This window comes from Dipodomys spectabilis, unplaced genomic scaffold, assembly GCF_019054845.1.
Source record: "Dipodomys spectabilis isolate Male_0828 unplaced genomic scaffold, ASM1905484v1 ptg000173l, whole genome shotgun sequence".
Classification (NCBI taxonomy): Eukaryota; Metazoa; Chordata; class Mammalia; order Rodentia; family Heteromyidae; genus Dipodomys; species Dipodomys spectabilis.
The window spans coordinates 8,310,583-8,333,295 of NW_024870850.1; the positions used below are offsets into that span (position 1 = coordinate 8,310,583).

The 22,713-nt window shown below is 40.7% G+C and overlaps 1 protein-coding gene across 1 annotated transcript; it reads left to right on the forward strand.

Moving 5' to 3' along the window:
* Window positions 1-415: 415 nt before the first annotated feature.
* LOC122119599 (vomeronasal type-2 receptor 116-like) lies at window positions 416-13,545 on the forward strand. The gene is made up of 6 exons (XM_042693610.1): window positions 416-618; window positions 5,522-5,810; window positions 6,191-7,000; window positions 9,167-9,394; window positions 10,388-10,511; window positions 12,626-13,545. Exons 1-6 carry the CDS (start codon window positions 416-418, stop codon window positions 13,543-13,545), a joined length of 2,574 nt encoding a protein of 857 aa, XP_042549544.1.
* The last annotated feature ends 9,168 nt before the right edge of the window (window positions 13,546-22,713 follow it).

Sequence of the window (22,713 nt, forward strand, 5' to 3'; positions counted from 1 at the left end):
CATTTGACCTTCACGTGGCATCCTCTGCTGTCATCCATTCCCATCATCCCTAGTGACCCTTGATTGGTTGTGCTTTTTTTGTTTTCAACTTTTTGCTTTCACACACGTTTGTGAACAACTCAACAAGAGAGGAATCCATCCCTGGAGTTTCATTTTCTACAGTCTTGGATAAAATCATGGTCCTGAGGGTGTAGAGAAGAAGATGGTACACATGTTTTCTAACTTCTGTTTTGACCTTCACACTGGGCCCCAGATGCAGAGCCAGAGGACAGAATTGGCTCTGAATTCCTTTAGGACAGTGGAGGCTATCTACGTAACAAGAAGCAACAAAAACTGAAGATCCTTTTAGACACCCACCTGACGCTGCAGGCACAGTCTGCATCCAAAATCACAGCTCCATGTCAAAGCAGCAGCAATGTTCCCTGTGGCTCTGACACTGCTTCTTCTCCAGCATCCTCTCCTGATCACTTTCTCTGAAGATGGCAGACGCATTTGCACAGAGAAATCTGTGGCATGCAGCAGGGGAGATGTGGTCATTGCTGGATTTTACCCCCTCTATTCTTGGGAATTGGTCGTTCAAGGCATGAATGACCCTACCCTGCAGCAACAGAACATTCAGTAAGTGATTTCTTGGATTGTCTTAAATTTGGAATTTTCTCTTTGTATTACAGTCAGATGTGGAGGAAGTTTGGACATAATCATTGATGTGCTGTGCATCTATTACACTGTCCTCACTACAACAGTTCTACTTCACTTCAGGAGTTCCCAATGAATATTTTTCTTTCTTCCAAGTGTACAGAGTTTTCTGTCTGTCTTCCACTCCACTCCCCTTTCCAGAGATATCCCGACCACCTCACCATCACTGTGACTCCTCCACTCATCACTGTTACTCAGGGTCATTGGGGTGACCAAGGGTCCATACAAAGACACTAAAGTGCAATGTCCCCATCCATAGGACAAAGGCCAGGGAATCTTCAATCCATTCTGTTTTTGTACTTTTTAAAACAGGACCAATGTTTGGACCTCCTTCAGGGCAATGTTTCTTAAGATAGACATACAGTTTCTGCTTCTGGGGTTATTTCATGTCAGCAAAGCTTTGTAAATGGGGAGCTGCGGAAAGATCAGTAATAAGAGATGCATGACACATTTGATTTTTTCCCCTTAACTAATTTATGTAAGCTTCTGTCTTTCTATCCATGTCTTGGCCTGTCTCCTATGTCATTCCCAGAAACTCTGTTTCCATTCCTTGTTCTCCAACGTGTTTCCAGGCTTATTTATTTTTCCCTGCTCATAACTTCCTAAACTACATTTGAATATTTTTTTCATATATATTGTCAGTAATGGGTCTTGAACTCTGGGCTTGGATGCTGTCCCTGTGCTATTCAGCTTAAGACAAGTGCTCGGTTGCTGGCACCACAGTGCCATTTCCAATTTTCTAGTGGTTTATTGGTGATAAGAATCTCATGGACTTTTCTGCCCTGGCTGGCTTTGAACCCTGATCCTCAGATCTCAGCCTCCTGAATAGATAGGATGACAGGTGTGAGCAAAGGTGCCTGGCTTTTTCATATTTTGTACACACTTTCATTCATGCATTTGACCCAGGTGAGTTCACTACTTTCAGATCTATAGAATTCTCTGTAAAGGGAAGTCATGGATGAATCTTCTCAGACAAGTTGTGTGGAAACAACCTGTATGGGGTTTGTTCAGGAGAGGAATACTTTATTCCATGAGAGATTTATGAGAGTTACTGATGATAAATTAATGTGGTGAGGAAGTGAGTGAGAAAGATAGGGCTCATGTGTAAACTCAGCATTAGAAACGTACCCCATGGAATTGGGAGATGTCACAGCTATCCTCTTCTCTGTCCATTCTCTAATTGAGCTGTGTGTGTGTGTGTGTGTGTGTGTGTGTGTGTGTGTGTGCATGTTCACACACAGTCTGGTACTCAGGTGTCATTTCAAGTCCTGATGGCTGTCCCTTAGCATTTTTTCTGTCATGACTGGCACTCTACCACTTGACCTACAGCTCTGCACCAGTTTCTGTGGAGGTGCTTGCACATAAAATGTGTCACAGACATTCCTGCCCAAAGTGAATACAAAATATAATTCTCCTATATCATCCTCCTTAGTAGTTATAATTGCAGGTCTGAGCCACCAGTTCTCAATTCATATTTAGTATTACTGACATTCTAGATGTCAAGCCTCAGTTACATTGCACACAATGACATCAGCAAATATCCATGAGAGTTGAGATTCTCTCTATGAGAATTTTCCTAAAATGATTATATTGAATGCTAGGAGAACTCATCGTTCTGCAACATTCTTCATTAATATTGGCATGTGATACCATCTGGCCTTTGAAATGTCTCCGAATTATATCAGTCTGACTGGTCTGGCTTTGTGCCTGTCTTTCCAGAAATTCCAGGCCAGCGTCAGAGTTCCTGAATCTGTAGTTACTTCCACAATGTCAACACTAGAGGGAGCTCAGGGCCTGTGAGAAGTCAGCTGTGAGGTTATAAACCAGTTCAATACCAGAGAAAACCAAAGGCAATTTTAGTGACAAATACTCTGTGGTTCTAAAAACCTCACGAGAACCCCAATGAGTCATAGGTCCAAATATGCCTTCTCCTGGGTGCACAGGGAGCCCATATGCCTCATCGACAGTTAATGGCCTTGTGAGTGGATTCTGCCTAGCGATAGCAAGATCTGTGTGCTGGAACAGGCATTAGACACAGCTGTGGCCACCAGAACTCTATTACACCTGGAATATTTGTTCTAATCACTCCTGGTGTTACACTTTCTGAGTTTCTGTATGTTTTAGCCATTCAATCCACATGATTATCCTTGAGGGAAGGAAGGTGTGCTGTTGTCTATATTTGGCATAGGATGTTGCATAAGATTTGTGGGAGTGTCTTGGGAGGAAGGCATTTGCCCTACAAGACAACTGCTAATTCATATGATGAGAAATGCATCTCTCAGAAAGCAATGCAACCTGTTGCCTCTGTTTGAAGTAAAGATGGTAGCCCTGTGTTTCTTAATCACATGTTTTTGTGTTGCCTTCTCTAGGACTCATTTTTTTCCTTAATTTATCCAGCTTCTTTTTGTGCTCAATGACTTTGGTCCCTTAATCTTAAGTTATGTAGATGGATGAATAGCTCTCTGTTTGCTGTGAGCTTCCCATACCTCATTTTTTACTAATCTATTCTATTCCATTTTCCCCTAAATGACTTCATTCCCTTAATATTAAGGGAAGTAGATGAACAAGCTTTAAGCTTGAGTTTTTTAATTCCTGACATGCATTAACCAGGCCTCATTTTCCTTAGTCTATCCTGCTTGAGTACAGCATCCTCAGTCTACTGCAATCAAGACCAATACAGTGCTGGGTGAGGACTAAGATTGACTCAGGTTGAATGTGGTAGAGGTGTGCTCATGAGCCAAGATGCCAACAACCATACACAATTAGTGATAGCTAATATAGAATTCAGATTGTCTGGTGGTAGATCACTTTCTCAGGTATTGAGGTGATTCAAAAGTCTGCCAGAGGCTGTCCTGGCTATATGGTCATGGCAAGTTCTAGTGCTATTACCTAGCCCACACTAAGCTGTGGGACCATATCACCATCTTACTTCCCTGTCTTACCTATTATAATTGGGATGGAAAACCATGCAATGCTACAGCAGCATGGTAAGGTTTGTAAAGGAAGCTACGAGCCGGGCATGGGTGGCTGACGCCTAGAATTCTAGCTATTTAGGAGGCTGAGATTTGAGGACCGGGGTTCAATGCCAGCCCAGGCAGAAAAGTCTGTGAGACTTTTATCTCCAGTAAAACAAAAGAAAGCCAGAAGTGGCGCTGTGCCTCAAGTGCTAGTGAGCTATCTTAAGCTGAAGATTTTAGGGTCAGATCCCAGGCCTAGAGTTCAAGCCCCACAACCAACAAAAAAGAAAAAAAGCCACAGGACCATCTTGGTGAACACCACCATCCACTCAGGCTATCTAGCATCCCCAAAGCCCAAACTGTCATGTGGATACACTTAAGTCACACTATAGCTTATGCTGTTGTAGACCAATGCACACTGAATTCCTAGAGAAACTTCAGTTTCTGCCTGGTGCCATCTTGAGCACTGTCCTTCTAGGGCAGTGGTCCCTGAAGTTATTCACTGTTCAACTTGATGGACTGAGCCAGATAACAACAGAGTCACATAGCCACAGTGGCTTCACAACGCTAAGCAAGAAGACAGGTGTCAGCCTACCCCACCCATGGTGGAAACTGATGCAAATGGCATTTGGTTCTGCACCAGGGACCTTCCAAAACCTCCTGAAAGATTCTAACAGAAGCTGTGGTGCTAGCACCAAACAGTGCCTCTAGTTTATTCTGGATTATTGGTCCAAGCATGACATGCCTGACAAAGGGTTCTAAGAAAAACTCTGACCCAATCTTCTGCCCTGCTCACTAGAAGGTTGTATCCCATACCTGCTGTCCTTCACAAGATTGGAGGAGGGAGGTTGTGACAGTGTCTTCCACAGGCACAATCTAAAGGTCTGGGCACAGGAGTAGAAACTATAAGCACAACCCCAGCACTGGTCTCAGTGTATGGGGATGGTACTGAGAATTAACTTTAATTCTCTCCCTCCCTGCAATGTCAAGGATTTCTGTCCATAATGAGCTACTAATGCTGGTAATGGGGAGGAACATGGAGATGGCTTCTTTCCCCTTTTCTCACACATTCTTTTCTGTTGTTTGTTCTACTAGAGAAGTATCCTCCAGTCCTCACTCCCTGACTCTCATATCTTCTTTGTTTGGTGAGGCAATCTTCATGTTCTAGCTTCCTGGGCTGCCATCTTGCTCTGCTTCTGGGGAATCCCCTTGAATGATGACAATCTCTGAGTCAGCTTAGTGTGCCTCTACCACATCAAATGGATTTTGTACTTCTGTGATTGCTTTACTTTCCTCACAAGGCATGATTCACTTCTTTGCAGAAGGATGCACCATTGGCAAATGTGTGGCAAGCGAGCACAGACACAAGGCAGCCTGCTTTCCTATTTACTCCTAACACAGCAGGCCCTGCCTCTCTGCTCATACTGGTTGAACTCAGGTGGACAATCTGCTCCCAATTGGAATTGTATTTCTTAAGAGTTTTTCCATATGCACAGCTAATTTAAGGTACTAAATGATTTGGGATGTGAGCTGGGTCTGCTCCTATGTCATCACAACAGACAGTAGTGTTTTTCACTTATCTATATGGGGCATAAAGGAAAAGCCAGCTGGCTCATTCCCCCTCCCCCCCCTCGCTCTCTCTGCAATCTCAGAAGAATAGTCATCTCATGTATGCTGATCAAGACCTGTTCAGAAACTCTCCCAATTCTAAGAACTTTTCTTAGACTCCAACTTAGAATGCCATCCCGTTGGATCTATACATATTACTGTGTGTAGAAATCAACATTTGATTCAACAAAGTCATGAGATTTGCAGTTAATCATTTGTAATACTTGTATACCTACCCAAATTTTGTGATTTCTGTGCAGGATCAACATGAAGAAATACCAATTGCTGTTCACCCTGCTGCTGGCTGTGGAGGAGATCAACAAGAATCCCCATCTGCTACCAAACATGACTCTGGGGTTTGAGATCTATACTGCACATTACTCACGTACTGATCTGTTAGAGGATCTACTCACCTGGCTGTCTGGAAAGAATAAAAACATCCCTAATTACACCTGCAGAAGAGACAGCAAAGCGATAGCAGCACTCACAGGAACCTCAAGCACATTTGTCCCAATAGGGACACTGCTGGACCTCTACAAACTTCCACAGGTGAGGCTGGGAGGGGTGGGTAGATGTGAAACCATATCCACAGTGACTCTTCCCTCAACAGGTTGAAGAGGAGGTGGTATCACAAACCCTTCCAAATGCCTAATCTCACAGGAAGAAGCCTCCAAAAGTGGGTTTGACATACACATTTTCATTGCTGCAAATAGAAGGAGGGGTGTTGAGAGGAAAGGATGACCCAAAGCTCTGAGCCTTATCTGTACATGTCTACAAATAGTTCAGAACATGGGAAATGACTTTGCAAATGGGATAAGCAAACTTTTGTTCCCACCAATGTACTACCAGTTGTTGTATCGTTCACATCAGGACTGAGATTTGCCTATGACCATACTCTTCCTGATGTTGTTTCCATTTGTTCCCTGTAGTTCACCTTTGGGACTTTTGATCCTCTCCTGAGTGACCATGGAAAGTTTGGTACTGTCTATCAGATGGCTGCCAAAGACTCAGGTCTAGCCCTGGCCATGGTCTCCTTGATGCTTCATTTCAGCTGGAACTGGGTGGGACTATTCATCACTGAAGAAAACTATGGAATGTGGTTCCTCTCAGAATTGAGGGAAGAGATGGGCAAGAGTAGAGTCTGCTTTGCCTTTGAGAACATGATCACTTACAATGTCCTTTCAGATTTATCAAATGATCTATCGATGCAGCGCCAGCTAATGGACTTATCAACCAATGTGATTATCATTTATGGGGACAGTACATTTCTACTAAGCTTTATTCTTAAATGTAGGCACTTTTTAATTACAGGCAAAGTCTGGGTCCTGAACTCACCCTATGATGATGTGACTATTGCTAAAAGACATTTTATGATTGACTCTTTCCATGCACCTCTTATCTTCTCTCACCATCATAGAAACACTGCTGGGTTCACCAATTTTATTCTGACAGAGACCTTCTCCAAGAACTCAGCAAATATCTCCCTTCCCAGGTCCTGGATTCAGTCTGTTTATAGCCTATTGATTAAGTCTGACTGCAGAGACTTGGGGCACTGTTCATACAATGCCACACTGCATTGGTTGCTGAGGCACATTTTTGACATGACCATGTCAGATGAGAGTTACAACATCTACAATACTGTGTATGCTGTGGCCCATGCCCTCCACCAGATGTTTCTTCTTTTCATGGAAGAGCCAAGAGTGTACAATGGTCAACCCAGGGCATTTCTGTCTTCACAGGTAATGGTTTTGCTTTTGGGTGCCCTACTCTAGGAATGCAGAACTTCTATATAAGCTTTCACAGCAGATGCAACTAGGTTGTCTGGCACCATTTTGGCAAGTACAAGAGAGTGCTCTCCATGAAGTGACGGTAGAGCTCTGACGACAATGTTCTTGAAAAACGCTGCATCCGTGACAAGGAAGTGCTGTGTCTTCTGTCCCCATCCTCACTATGTGTGGAAAAAGCCAACCCCTTTTCAATAGGATATATTCAAATTCTCCTTGTACCTTTTTATAATAACAAATTAAGGGTGACTAGTTCTGTTTTTGTTGTGAAAATACTGTACAGAGTGGTTACAATTACATTGGCAAAATAATGAGTACATTTCTTACCAAGCATTGTAGCCTCCTCTTTTGTTTCCCCTTCAAATTGCTACCCATCCTCCCCCTGCCCTCCCTACCTAATCCTCCCCGCCCCCCCTGAACCAAAGATGTGAAGCTCATTTTCGATGTAACGACTTGTATATCTCATTTTTACAATGGTTCCACCTGTATCCCTATTTAAACCATTTGTTTTTTCCCTTTCCGTCCACAAATTATACCAACATCAAATACAGTCAAAGAAAAGGTTATACTGTGGAGGAGGGACATACAAAGCAACAAAGTAATAAACTTATTAATGTGTTAGAAACAATCTCATGAAAGAAAAAAATTTGAATACCTATCTTAGGGTTCATTTCCCTAACATTACCTTATCTGACCTTTTCTGCTTGACTCAGACATATACTAGATATTGCAAATAAGGGAAATCATGGGACCTATGTTTCTTTGGGCCTGACTTACTTCACTTAATATAATATTTTCCAAGCCTTTCCATTTCCTAACAAATTGGGCAATGCCATTCTTTCTGATGGAGGTATAGAGTTCCATTTTGTATATATAACACTTTTTCTTGATCCATTCATCTACTGAGAGGCATCTGTGTTGGTTCGACATCTTAGCAATAGTAAATAATGATGCAATAAACATAGTGATGCTAGTAGCTTTAGTGTGGTCTTGTTTGTAAACATTTGGGTAAATGCCCAAAAGTGGGATTGCTGGGTCATAGGGGAGCTCTATGTGGAGTCTTTTGAGGAACCTCCATACTACTTTCCAAAGTGGTTGAACATGTTTAAACTCCCACCAACAATGCAGTAAGGTTGCCTTCTGTCCACATCCCCTCCAGCATCTGTTGTTATTAGAGTTCTTGATTTTTGCCATTCTAACTGGAGTGAGGTGGTATCTCAATGTTGTTTAGATTTGCATTTCTTTTAAGGATAGAGATGTTGAGTATTTCTTCATGTGTCTTTTGGCCATCCTTCTTTCCTCTTCAGAGAAGTTTCTCTTTAAGTATTTAGCCCACTTATTTTTTGGGCAGTTGTTTCTTTGAGGATTTGTTGTTGGGGCATTTAATTTTTTGTGTTCCAAGTATATTAGTTATGAGACCCTTGTCCGTTGTTTGGCTAGTGAAGATCTTCCTATGGGTGACTAGTTCTTGAAAACCTAATATTGCCTAGACACAAACGGCTCACACCTGTGGCTCACTCATGACTACAATTAACCACCAAAAAGACAGAGGGGTGCTGTGGCTCAATGGACAGAATGATTACTTTGAAAAGAACAAAAGAAGTTGAGTGCCTAAGCTGTGAGGTCACACCACAGGGCTGGCATACACACACAGGCACACACACACATACACACACACAGAGACATACACAGATACACACACATGCAGTGAACTAAGTCTTGCTTAAGATAATCTTTCATAGTTGTCAAAAATATTATGTCATTCTACTTAGTTTATTATTTACCTATATTTCAGACTGATTCTCTGATCAGAATCACAAAATAAGTGATTGGAATGCAATTTAGAGAGTCCATTGAGGTCTATCATACGATAATCCATTATTTGGTGGGTTATGGCTAGAGTTTCATTCCCTTGAAATTGAGTTTCTACACCCCATCCTGGATACCCAGATTTTAGAACTTGGAAATACTTTAGTCTGCTGTTTGCCTGCATTTTATACAGTTGGTTGGATTCCTGTGGTGTGTGTAAATCCAGTGTGGGAATGAAGAGTAATCCATTGTTCTGGGGTTCTCTGATAACACTGGGAAACACTTCACCATAATATAATGTGTCCCTTTTAGCTGCATCCCTTTTTGAAGAAGATCCAATTTACAAATCCTGTTGGAGACCAAGTGATTTTGAATGAGGAAAAGAATTTGGAGGCAGAGTATGACATTAAGAGCTTTTGGAATTTTCCAGAAGGTCTGGGACAAAAGGTGAAAGTTGGCGAATTTTCTCCATCTAGGCCACATGATCAACAACTGATTTTGTTCGAAAATCTGATAGAGTGGCCCATAGGAATTACCAAGGTGGGTCATTTCAACTTTTTTTTACTCTCTCCTTTTACAAAAATTTATTGTTATTAGGAAGTAGTTGTAGAAAGAGCTTACAATTCCCTTAGTCAGGTTATGATCACAATGCTTGTAGACAATGTCACCACATCCTTATTTCTCCCCCAGGGTCAGTTGTTTCTAACCATAATGGCATGAGCTATGTATAAATGGGCAATAACCTTATCCTGTTTTAAAGTTTGTTCAATAAAACTATGACACATTGGTGTACTTTTCAAAACTTTCTGTTTCTGGAAGTTTCTTACTAACAGATTCATGGAGGGAACAGGGGAACATATCATGACCAATATGTTGTTCTATGTTTGCATAGTGAATATCATAAAAGTTAAATGACACCTGTGAATCATCATTCCAGCACTGTGACAAAATATCTGAGGGAATCAAATGAGAAGGCAGAAAGGCTTGCTTTGCTTCTGCCTGGAGATTTCAGACCATGGTTGGATACATTGTTGCTTCTTAGTCTAGTGAGACAGGATGTAATGAAAGGAGCATCTGCCAGAAAAATTCACCCACTTTGTGACAGCTAGGAAGCCAAGAGAGATGTGAACGGCCCTTGGTACAGCAGCACCTCCAAAGCAATTAGCCATGCTTTAGAGCGTGGGTTTGAAATTTCCCTGAGTGATTTTCCTCTCATGTTCATATTCAGCTGTAAACAGATCACCTGAATTCAAGAATAAGATGCAGGATTAACTTCCATTTCCTAATTTCCTAGAATTAACATCCAACACTTCAAAGCTCCATGACTTCCCGATAGTGTGAGTGCTGGGTGTTGAGGCCCCACATATTCTTCAGCTCATGTCAGATGAAACTGTAAGAAGGTTCAGTAAATTCATTTGCTGTGTGCATATAAAGATTATGTGTTTTGATGATTATTTCCCCTAAATCACTGGAGTGTCTCAGATGTCAGGTAAAAGGATAAATGGTCACTAACTTTCATCTGAATATTCTCAGACTCCTCAGTCTGTGTGCAGTGAGAGCTGTGGTCCTGGATTCAGGAAGGCCTCTCTGGAGGGAAATGCTACCTGTTGCTTTGATTGCACTCCTTGCCCAGAGAATGAGATTTCTAATGTGACAGGTGAGTCTGTTAGTTAGAGAAATTCCCCATCTGTCCTTCCTAACCTTCAGTCCATGCAAGCCAGTGGAGTGATCTACAGTAACATGGCAGGAAAAACATGCATCTTCACGCAGAGATCCAGGGCTACAGTTAGCCATACTTCTCCTTACAAGAAACACACACTGCCCTCCATTACTTCTCTGATTGTATTTTCTAATCTATTACAGGCTTCATCTTGAGAATACACATGTTCCCCTCTCCTCAATCGCATTTTTTGTATTTAAAGAAAATGTTTACCCATGCTTTCCATTATTTGTAATAACTACTATATGTCTAGGACAAGAAGAAAAGGTCAAAAGCTATGTACTTATGACCATATAAGTTCATGTTAAGCAAAATGAACACCAAGATAGGGTCACAAGTGATTTTTTCTTTGATTTTAATGTATTTATAATGTCCATGTGATTTTTTTTGTTTCTTTGGTATGTTCCACTCACATGGTATAACCCCTGTTTTCAATTTACTGGATTCTGGTGCCCTGCATCTTGTATATACATTTTCCTAATTTGGGGAGGGCAAGGAAAAAAATCATCTGCTTAAATAGGGATACAGGTTGACCCATTTTAACCAGGAGATGTACAAAACACTATATTGAAAAAAGAACTTTACAACTTTGGCATTGTCGCGGGTGTACTTGGGGAGGTGGACAAGGAAGGGATGGTAAGGCAAAAACAAAGGAGGAGGCAACAATCCTAGAGAGGAAATGTACACTTTACCTTACTCATGCAACTGTAACTACTCTGTACAGTATTTTTACAATAAAAAACATAAAAAAGGGAAATATACTCCTTAGGAAAAGTACTCATTACCTCAATCATGTAACTGCAACCACTTTGTACAGTATCTTAACAATAAAACATATATTTAATAAACAAGGGAGAAATGGAGAAAATAAGAGCTAAAGACTGAAAAAAAGAAAATATCAAGGACCAGCTGTTGATCTTTGAAATGATATCCAAATCATCATGGAATTGTGGATCTAACACAACCTTTCATTTCTGAGTGCCTACTGCTGGTTATTTCAAAATAAATTTTATTTTCTACTTAGCATGCACTAATAATACAAGGGGCTTTGTTATGGTCACTCCATGCCTGACACTGGCACTAGGCTGACTAGCAGTTCTTCAAATATAAAAGATTCAGAAGTAGTTTATCATCTCCATTTCATTTCTTTTCTCCCTCCTCCAGCTGATCTTTCCCAGACCTTATCATATCAGTGGAGGAGCACTGTTCTTGACACAGAGCAAATGCTCAAGAAGTTTGTGTTTGGTGTAATGAGGAGATTGAGGTTTGGATTAGACCCTCTTGTACAAAGTGAAGTGGTTGGGCTGATTCTCTATTCTCCATTATGTCTTGAATGAGTAGCAGAGAGCCAGAGTGATATGACCTGTCAAGAATGCAGCACATAATGCTGGTAATTATATATCACACCTGTAATCCAAGCGATTCAAGCATTTGAGATTTGATGATGGAGCATCAATGTAATGATGTACAGGAAACTCAGTAAGATTCTTTCTCACCATTAAGCACCCAAAAAGCTGTAATTGGAGCTGGGGCTCAAGTGGCAGACTGGTAGTTTTGAGCACGAATAATCTGGAAACCGTCCCATGGCCAGAGTTCAAGCACTAGAGGAAATATAGATGGATGGAAGGAAGGAAGGAGCTAGAGAAGGAAGGAAGGAAGGAGGGAGGGAGGGACGGAGGAAGAGAGGAAAGGAAGGAAGGAAGGAAGGAAGGAAGGAAGGAAGGAAGGAAGGAAGAAAAGAGAGAAAGAAAGAAAGAGAGAAAGAAAGTAAAAAGAAAGAAAGAAAGAAACAAACAAACAAAGAAACAAAGAAAGAGAAAGAAAGGAAAAGAAAAACATAAAAACGGAAAGGGAGGAGGGAAAGAAGAAGAAATGTGAGAAAGAGATTTGATGTGAAAGCATTTTGATATAGAGAATTACTCTATTTGTATTGAACACAATACAGGTCAACTGGTGAATCAGGGAAAATGAGCTAGCTACTTGAATGAAGGGGGTTGAGAGGAAAGACAAATACTGACCACAAACTAACAGTGATTCTCCCACCTCACCAGACATGGAGCAGTGTGTTAGGTGTGCAGATCATCAGTTTGCCAACATCCAGAGAAATCACTGCCTGAGGAAAACTGAGGGCTTCCTGGCTTATGAAGACCCCTTGGGTATGGCTCTGACTTGCACAGCTCTTTGCTGCTCTGCACTCACAGCTGCTGTTCTTGGGGTGTTTATCAAGCACCAAGACACCCCTATTGTCAAGGCCAATAACTGGGCCCTCAGCTACATCCTTCTATTCTCCCTCACCTGCTGCTTCCTCTGCTCATTGCTCTTCCTTGGCCGTCCCCACACAGCCGCCTGCATCCTTCAGCACACCATATTCTCAGTGGTCTTCACTGTGGCTGTCTCCACGGTCCTGGCCAAGACCATCACTGTGGTTCTGGCCTTCATGCTCACTGCTCCAGGGAGAAGCACGAGGCAGTGGCTGCTGTTCTGGGTTCCTAACCTCCTCATCCCCATCTGCACTCTCATCCAGGTGACCCTCTGTGGCCTCTGGCTGCGAATCTCTCCTCCCTTTGTGGACAAAGATGCACACTCTGAACATGGCTACATCATCATCCTGTGCAACATGGGCTCCCTCACTGCTTTCTACTGTGTCCTGGGATACCTTGGCTCTCTGGCCCTGGCCAGCTTCATTGTGGCTTTTCTGGCCAGAAATCTGCCTGACACCTTTAATGAGGCCAAGTTCCTGACCTTCAGCATGCTGGTGTTCTGCAGTGTGTGGCTCACCTTCCTGCCTGTCTACCACAGCACCAAGGGGAAGGCCATGGTGGCCGTTGAGATCTTCTGCATTTTGGCCTCCAGTGCAGGTCTCCTAGGCTGCATCTTTGCCCCCAAGTGCTACATCATCCTGATAAGACCTGAGAGAAATTCTTTCTCCAGGTTCAGGGAGAGATCACGTTCTGGAAGAAACAAACATTAAGATAAACATAGATGTTGCCTAGAATGTTTAGAGGCTCTGACAGCAATCTGTACCACATCTTAGTTTAATGTGAGGACTTCTTTGAACAAACAAGTTACTCCTATTTATTTCTCTGGTTATGTTAGAGACATAGCACATTCCCAACAAGTCCTCCTAAATTTGCACTCTAACTTGGATATTTTATGATTCCTCCAGTGTAATCTGTCCTTTATGCTATCATACTTCCTAATGAGTACATTATCTACTGTGCTTTTTCCTTTCTCTTTCCTGTCTCAATTATTCTTCCTACCTATCCTATATCACAGCTTCAATATCACTATATTGCTAAGCTACTAGTATAGGAAGTTACGTTGTTGAATATTTCCATGCTTTCTTTATGGTAACTCAAGTATGGTAACTCTGACTTAGCTGTATATTTCTGTGCACATATTTTATTTTTTGCTATTTTACTGAGTATAATTTACTAGAAAATATCTCATCCTCTCTCTTCTTTCTTTATGAATTTTAGAGCAGGATGTTAATCTGTTTCAATTTCCAGCAAGAATCTATGAATGTATTTTTCCCAGATGAAATGCGAGTGCACCAAAATAACTACAGTTGTCCAAATGAGCAGCTGCAGCAATAGTTTGCTTATTGGTAATTATTTCTTAGTGAAATCCAAAAATACAGGATACACAATTGGCCAAGCAGAACATTGTCATCCCAGTCTGTAAGAATTCTCAATATTAATGGATGGAGAAATGGAATCACTTATAAGAAGAGAAATAGCTCCCCAAGAGAGGATAAAAACATCAAATAGGCTCAGACTTCAAAACTCTCAATGATCTTTACAGTTCTATGAGAACAAGAATGATTCTGAAGAGTCTCTAAGAAAGCAAAGTGTTGAGGAGCTTGAAATAGGAATATTGTCAGGCCATCACCATATTTTACAGCCAGGAGGAGTCCAATGGACCAACAAGCACATGTCTCTGAGTCCAGAGATCTTGATGTTTTTCAATGCTGTAGCGGTGACTCAGTGGAGTGACGTCACCCCCACATGCATGACAGAAATACACATAGTGCTGTCTCTAATTCTGCTGAGCCATGGATGGAAAACAGAAAAGCATCTGCACAGAGACAGAAAAGTCTGGAAGCCTCACAGATTGTACCACTTACAATGACTCAAGGAATAGAGTGCTCACTGTTCTGTATAGGTGCTCAATTAATGATTGCCACTTCTGGTTTTCAGTGGTCCATTGGAGAAAAGAGTTTCATGGAATTCCCTGCCTGGGATGGCTTTGAACTGCAGTCCTCTGATCTCAGGATCCTGAGTAGCTAGGATCACAGGCATGAGGCACAAGCACCCTGCCATTGATGCTGTTTTGATAACTGAGTCCCAGACCTTCAATATGATTGTGATAGTCCCTCTGCAGTACTCAGAAAGAGTTTAGAATAATACAGGTATTGTAGTTTGGGGAAGACCTTAACAGGATCAGAGCCAGTACCATATAGGTAGAAAGAAAAAAAAATTTGGTTACCCATTCTGGTAACAAAACACAACTATAAGAACGTATAAAACATAGGGAACTGAAGCATTCACACAGGTGGTGAAATAATTTTTACTGTGCGGTCCTACCTTCTGGCTACCCAAAACCATTATGTTGATATTTATGAGTAAGTGGTGGCATTTCCAAGACTCTTCATGTATCTAATACATCAGTACTTACTCGGTAGAGATGCTTCTGTCTTTAGACACAACCAAGGGGTAAAGAACCAAGGATCTCTTCAAGCCTGGTGCATTAGGAAAGCTCAGCCTCCATCCTCAGGACTGACAGACCAGGAGCGGGCTAGTGCCAGCCTCTGTTCCAGAGGACCGCAGCTGTCCAGGAGATACTCAAGTGAAGGTGGGAAAGGATGGACTCATCATTAATCTTAGGAAAATCAATCTCCAGAGCTCACAATTAGCAAACTTGTGCATCTTATTGTACCAAATCATTAAGGACTTCCAAACAGAAATGGAAGAAGAGAAAAGAGAAGAATAGCCACACTCGATTTTTGGAGATCTCGTTAGCTATGCTGGCAAAAGATAGTGTGTCCTTCTTCCATTGCTTCAATTTCTGCTTATATTTTTAAAATCCAGTGATGTTCAATCTCCATTTGAATGGACTAAATTACATGTAATAAACATGTTTTACATTGAGATATGACAAAATAAGTAAGACCCAAGAAATAAAGGACCTCTTCTTACTTTTCACATAACTTCTAAATCACTCTATGCCCTTGACACCATATATGCTGCATAGGCATGCACATCTGAGGGAAGCCAGGAGGAGGGCAAAGAAGTGGAGGAAAAGGGGTAAAAAAAATACAGCAGAGGGCTAATCTGCGGCACTGGTCATTGATGAAAGTGAACTAAGCATCTCAAGAGTGATGATGAGAGGGAGGGAAGGAGAGAGAAAGAGGAAACAGCTGATACTATCAAAAGGAAAGAAATGTACATACCATCCAATTTGGAAGAAACAGTTTTATTGTTAAAGTCTGTATAGTTCATAAGCTTAGTAGATCAAGACGATGACAAGATGCATTGTGAAGGTGAAAATTTGTTAGTGACTTTAGCTAAGTATCATTATGCCACAATAGTGTGAAATTTATGTAATTACATAATCTCAAAAAAGAAAAAGTGTTACTCTTAAAATATGGACTAAAACCTTGGGTAATATGTATTAAATTTTCACATTCTTGTGGAAATCTATTATTAAATTCATTTTGAATTTCAATAGTAGACACGTAATTTTTGTGAGCCAGACAACAGTGGCTCTCTTAAAAGGCTTGGATCTGAGGATTACAGTTCAAAATTAGCCTGGACAGAAAAGTCTGAGACTCCATCTCTAACTTACAAGTAAAAATATGGGACAGGAGGTATTTGTCAAATGCTAAAATTCCACATGTGTATTACAAAGCCAAGAGAGGGAGCTTGGGGCCCTGACTTCCAGGGCTGATACACACACACACACACACAAACACACACACACACAGAGAGACGTTTTTCATATTGAAAACATAAATTCATATTTAATTCCCTTTATTTTTGCCACCCAATTCCAATAAACGTCAATCCTGTATTTAAATTTTTTTAAAGAAAAAGCAAGTGGTGTCATTTCTCACTAGGGTCTGTGGATGCCACAGTGAGCAGTGCCAATGATGGCAAAGGCTCAACAGAAACACGTACAAAAATAAAGGGTAAGACAGACAGACAGACAAACAGACAGAACAGCCAATATATTAAAGCCACACAATCATTAAATGAAAATCATCCCAAACTCTGAAAGCAGAAGAAAAGAAAAGAGAATCCCACGTGTGGCAGGTGAGACACCTCCACCCAGAGAGGCAGCAGAATAGCAGGAAAAGACTATGGATCCCACCCGTGTTCCCTGGGCCTGCTGCTCAGGATCCACCCCGTGTTGTTGTCGCTAAATCTGTGCCCAGACATGGGCAAGACCCTGCGGTATTCCAGAACCACATGCAGTCCCTCATGCTCAAGGCCCAGCTCTCCTTCCTATGATGATCACTGCCCCATGCCCCAGGGCATGTAGAGAGTATCCTCCCCCTTCTAGAGCAGGACCCTGAGCCCCATCTTCCCCCAGAGGCGCCAAACCATGAGCAGGAGCTGGCAGCTCAGACAAGCTGCTTGTCATGTCTGGGGACAGCTTGATGCACGTGGTGAGGCTTGTGCCCTAGGTTGGTTGGCCTGGTAGGGGTGGATCAGGAAGCTCCCAGAGGCAAAAACCAGACTCCTGCTCTAACAGGTGGTGAATGGCTCAAAACCAACTAGACTGGGATACTGCGATCCGGAAGTCCCTTGGCAAAGCACTGGAAGCTTCCACCAGCCAAAGGGATAGGAGGTAGAAATTCTCTAACTGGCTGTGCGAACATACAATGGTAAGAATATTGGCTTGTGTTTTACAGTTTTTTTATTTTTCTTCTCCTATTTTGCAACTTCTTGGCAATACTAACCCATCTAAACTCATATTTGCCTTCTTTTATCCCACAGGATTCCTTTGATATAACAATTATGGAGTGTGTGTTTAGATTTTCTATTTTCTCATAGACATATTTCAGATAGATAATGTGCATAATGTGCAATTTAATTTGCATACATATTTTTCCCATTGTGGTTTCCTTTAAAAGACAAAGAAAAAAATAGCAACTAATTTAAGTTTTCGTGGCTTTGGTTAGATATTTACTTCAATGTAAAACCTAATTTATGTTTCTCAATTCTTTTTTTTGTTGGTCACAGTGCTTAAAATCTGAGCCTAGGCTTGGTCCCTCTGTTCTTCAGCTCAAGGCAGGCACTTTACCACTTGAGCCAAAGCACCATTCTCAGTTTTTCTGAGTGGTTTATTGGAGATAAGAGTCTCACTGAATTTTTTGCACAAGCTGGATTTGAACCATCCTCATATTTCAGCCTCCTGAGTAGCTAGGATGACGTTTTTGAGCCACCAGCTCCCAGCTATTGCTCAATGCATTTTTTATTATTGTTGCTCAATACTCAGGGAACAGAGGAGGGAAGGCCACCCCTCCCCTACCCCACCGGAATTCTCCATCTCTGATACTGACAAAGGCCTGGCTGAGCAGCTAGCTTCCACACAGGCCTTGGAAGGAAACAATTGGAGCCAATAGTAGGTCCCAGAACACTGACCTGACCTGCCAGGCTCAGCTCCACCCATGGGAAAGTAACCCAGCCCAGGCAGAAGTCGCTCCACCGCCTGAGGAGTGACTTTCTTCACTGAGTAAACAGAGCCAGGGGATGCGCCTCCTTACAGCAGCCTAGACAAGCAATTGAAACTCTGTAAATATAAACCATGAGAATGGCTCTTTGCTGGGCTCAGTGAGTTTCTCTGTGAGTTTTCCCCTCGGGGAAAAGCTACTGTTTGCTCAAAGGCTTCATTCAACCCTACCCAGAACCTAGACTCAACACAGCATCTCCAAAATAGAGGAAACAGTCACCTCCCTCTTTTGTGATACTCAAAGCAGATCTCCCTCCCACTGAACTAGACTGAGAGGAAGATCACACAATCCAGCATAAAGCAGAGCATTTTTCTGTCTGCTCAAACAAACTGACTTAAGAAACAAATCAAGTCACAGGAGAAAAAAAAAAACACCACAAGCAGACCAGAGATTCCATCAAGAGATTGGTTACAGACACAAGGGAGATACAGGACCTTCTCATGACCCCCCCCCCCCAAAAAAAAAGCAGGAACTATGTCTTGGACTTTTTATTAAATTTTTAATTTTTAAAAAATAAACAATATTTTTAATATCTTTTTTCCTCTTATAATTTTTATTATATATATATGTGTGTGTCTGTGTGTGCTTTTTTAAATCTCTTTTGACCTTTTGGTCCTTTTTATTCTTCATATTTTCTTTTTTTTCTCTTTCTATTTTGTGTAACTTAACTGCTGTTCTCGTCATCTTCAGATATATACCCATCATCGATTATTAGACCTTTTCCCCCATTGTGTACATATTTAATCCAGGAATTTATTACTCAATTTAACACTTGTTAGCCTTAAATTCTTTAATAACAGTATTATCTCTTTAAATCTATATAATTTTATAAGAATTTTTATTGTTTAGTTTTTCATGTCTCTATTCTAGCCCTCCACTCCTCTCATTCTATCCCTTTCTTCTCACAATTTCACTTAGATAATTTTTAACTTTCACTTTTTAAATTTACATTTTTGTTTTTCCAGTTTTACTTGTCTCTCTTTTGTTTTTTCTCTCTCTTCTATTACTCTGCCCAACCCATGTCCCTCTTTGAGATTAGGACTTGGTTAATTTCACTCTCCCTTTACCTCTCCACATCCCTCTAATCCTATTTTCCCCACATTTCTCCCTAAAGCTAATAATTTCTGGTTAGCCAAATTCTTCTTTGCTGTTCTTAGCTCATTTATCCATAGTTGTTTGAAGATGAATAGATTGTATCTGTTCAGCTAGATTGTATCTGCAAACTTTTGACTGTGCAAGTAGAGGACGTTGTTGGTGCTTGACTTAAAATAGTGTTCTAGCACAAAATTGGTGTTACTTTCATACCAAATGGGCAGAAAAAGCCAGACAAGCACAAGGAAAATGGCAAGTCTGGGTATCTCAAATCCCACTCGTGATAATCAGGTGACAGAACAGATAATGAAAAATCCAGAGGAAAGTTCCCAAAAAGCTCTACAAACACTACTGCTAACATGATGAATGAAAAGATTGAAAACCTGCAAAGGACACAGTGTGAGCATGATAGGGAGCAAGAGGAGGCAAACCAAAGATCAATAGAAGAATCTTATGAGTGTGAAGAAGCTACTCAAAGAGTAATACAGAAATTACATGACCAGGTTGAGAACACTCAAAGAGAAATAAAGTAATTGTGTGAGCAGGCTGAGAACAGTCACAGAAAACTACAGGAATTGGATGAATGCGAGGAAGCTAATCCATGAGTAATTAGGAATTGCAAGAGTGGGATGACAATAGACAAAGATCAATAGCGACATTCATGGAATCCATAAACAAACAGCTGAAAGAAGTCAGGGAGACCACAAAGGGAATGCTGAATGGAACCCAACAGAAGGAATGGAAGTCCAAGGAAACCATAACCAATCAACTAATGATTTGAGAATAAACACTGAACACCAAATTAAGGAAGTAAAGAAGTTCATACAAGATCTAAAACAAAGCTCCAACTAAGAATTTGAATCCACCAAAGCCAATCAATTACAAGGATAAGAAATAAAAATAAAAACAAAGTAGGAAGCCTTGACAGTTGGTAAGACCATGCAGAAGATTGAATTTCAAGGATTGAAGACAGCCTACATATTATAAAGAAAGAACATACACCTATTCAAGACAAATCCAAGAAATATGACAGATCTATTCAACATTTGGAAGACACCATCAGAAAGCCTAATCTAAGCATAATGGATGTAGAGGAGCACTTAGAGGCACATAGTCTAGGAAATTTGGTTAACAGGATCCTAGTAGAAAATTTCCCAAACATGCAAAAAGATAGGCCTATTCAGATACAAGAAGCTTTTAGAACCCAAAATGTATAGCACCAGAACAGGATATCACACTGTCACATTATAATCTGCACAGGATCAGTTGAGACCAAGGAAAAGGTCCTTAAAGCAGTCAAGGAGAAAAGATCAATCACATATAAAGGGAAAACAATTAGAATCACCTCATATTTCTCAGCAGAGACAATAAAAACAAGAAGAGCCTAGAATGTCATATACCACTCCCTAAAGACAGACAACTATCAAGCAAGAATACTGTACCCAGCTAAACTCTCCTTCATAACCAAAGATCAAATAAAAACCTTCCAAAGCAAAGAAAAACTGAAACAATACATCTCCACCAAACCAGCCCTACAAAAAATACTTAAAGATGTCCTACACATAGAAAACCAACAAGACCACAATAAAGACCAAGAAACTGCACCCAAACGGAGAATCCAAGAACCACAGGAAGAACCCAGTTGCCGCAGCACCCAAGAAGATGGATAACATGACAGGAACCCCCAAACACCTCTCAGTTCTATCTTTCAACATTAACGGACTTAACTCTCCAATTCAGCGACATAGACTGTCTAGCTGGATTAAAAAGCAAGATCCTTCTATCTGCTGACTTCAGGAGTCACATCTTGCCCATAAAAACAGACACATTTTAAAGGTGAAAGGCTGGAACAAAATCTACCAAGCAAATGGCTCCTATAAACAGGCAGGAGTTGCAATCCTAATATCAGATAAAACAGACTTCAAATAAAAATTAGTGAGAAGAGATAAAGAAGGTCGCTACATATTAATTAAGAGAGCTCTCCTTCAGGAGGATATTACAATTCTAAATACCTATTCACCAAACAACAGAGAGCAATCAAATTTATCCAAGAAACACTACTTTCCCTCAAATGTCACATAGATCCAAAGACTTAATTGTTGGGGACTTTAACATACCACTATCCCCACTAGAAAGATCAATTCTGCAAAAACTCAACAGAGAAACTGCAGATCTAAACAACTGCATAGATCAACTGGATATAACAGACATTTACCCAATATTTTACCTAGTAGAATCAGAATACACATTTTTCTCAGCAGCACACTGAACATTTTCAAAAATAGACCACATTTTAGGCCACAAAGCAAACTTGTCTATATTCAGAAATATTGAAGTTATACCTTGCATTCTCTCAGACCACAAGGGAATAAAATAAGAGCTCAACAGTAACACATGAAAGCTGAACAACACACTGTTGAATCACCAGTGGATATTGGAAGAGATTAGAAAGGAAATACAAATGTTCATGATATTCCACAAAAATGAATACACAAATTACCAGCTCCTCTGGGACACAACAAGGCAGCACTCAGAGGCAAGTTTACAGCTTTGAGTTCCTACATCAATAAATTGGAGAGATGTGAAACGACAATTTAATAAGACATCTAAACCTCCTTGAAAAAGAGCAGCAAGATAAACCCCAATTGAGTAGACAGAAAGAAATAATTAAAATTAAATCAAAATTCAACGAATTAGAATTTGAAAAACCATACAAAGAATCAATACAACAAAGGGTTGGTTCTTTGAAAAAATTAACAAAATTGACATACCCTTAGCAAATCTTATCAGAAAAAGAAGAGAACACACCCAAATAAGTAAACTCAGGCATGAGAATGGAAACCACCACAGACAAAAACAAGATTCAGAACGTTATAATGGAATACCTCTCAAAACTTTATGCTAATAAGTTTGAGAACTTAGCAGAAATGGTCCTTTTCCTCACAAATATCGACATGAGGAAAGTAAACCAAAACATCTTAAACGATGTTAACAGGTCCATATCAGGCATTGAAATAGAAACAGCAAGAAGAAACGTCCCATCTAAGAAAAGACCAGGAACAGATGGCTTTAGAGAGGAATTCTACAAGGCCTTCAATGCAGAGTTCACACCAATACTCCTCCAACTCTTCAATGAAATTTAAACAGAAAGTTCACTACCGAACACATTCAAAAAATTTTTGACCAACAGTCATCAACAATTCATCCAAAAATCATACACCATGATCAAACAGGATTCATTCAGGGATACAAAGCTGGTTAATATAATTCATCACATCAACAAGAGCAAGGATAAGAACCACATGGTTA

What these genes read in the sequence shown, in the direction of transcription:
- LOC122119599 (XM_042693610.1), top strand. Translation starts at nt 416, where the DNA reads ATGTTCCCTGTGGCTCTGACACTGCTTCTTCTCCAGCATCCTCTCCTG. An exon ending in GGGCATTTCTGTCTTCACAG is followed by an intron (nt 7,001 to 9,166) that starts GTAATGGTTTTG and finishes TGTCCCTTTTAG; the next exon opens with CTGCATCCCTTTTTGAAGAA. An exon ending in GGCCCATAGGAATTACCAAG is followed by an intron (nt 9,395 to 10,387) that starts GTGGGTCATTTC and finishes GAATATTCTCAG; the next exon opens with ACTCCTCAGTCTGTGTGCAG.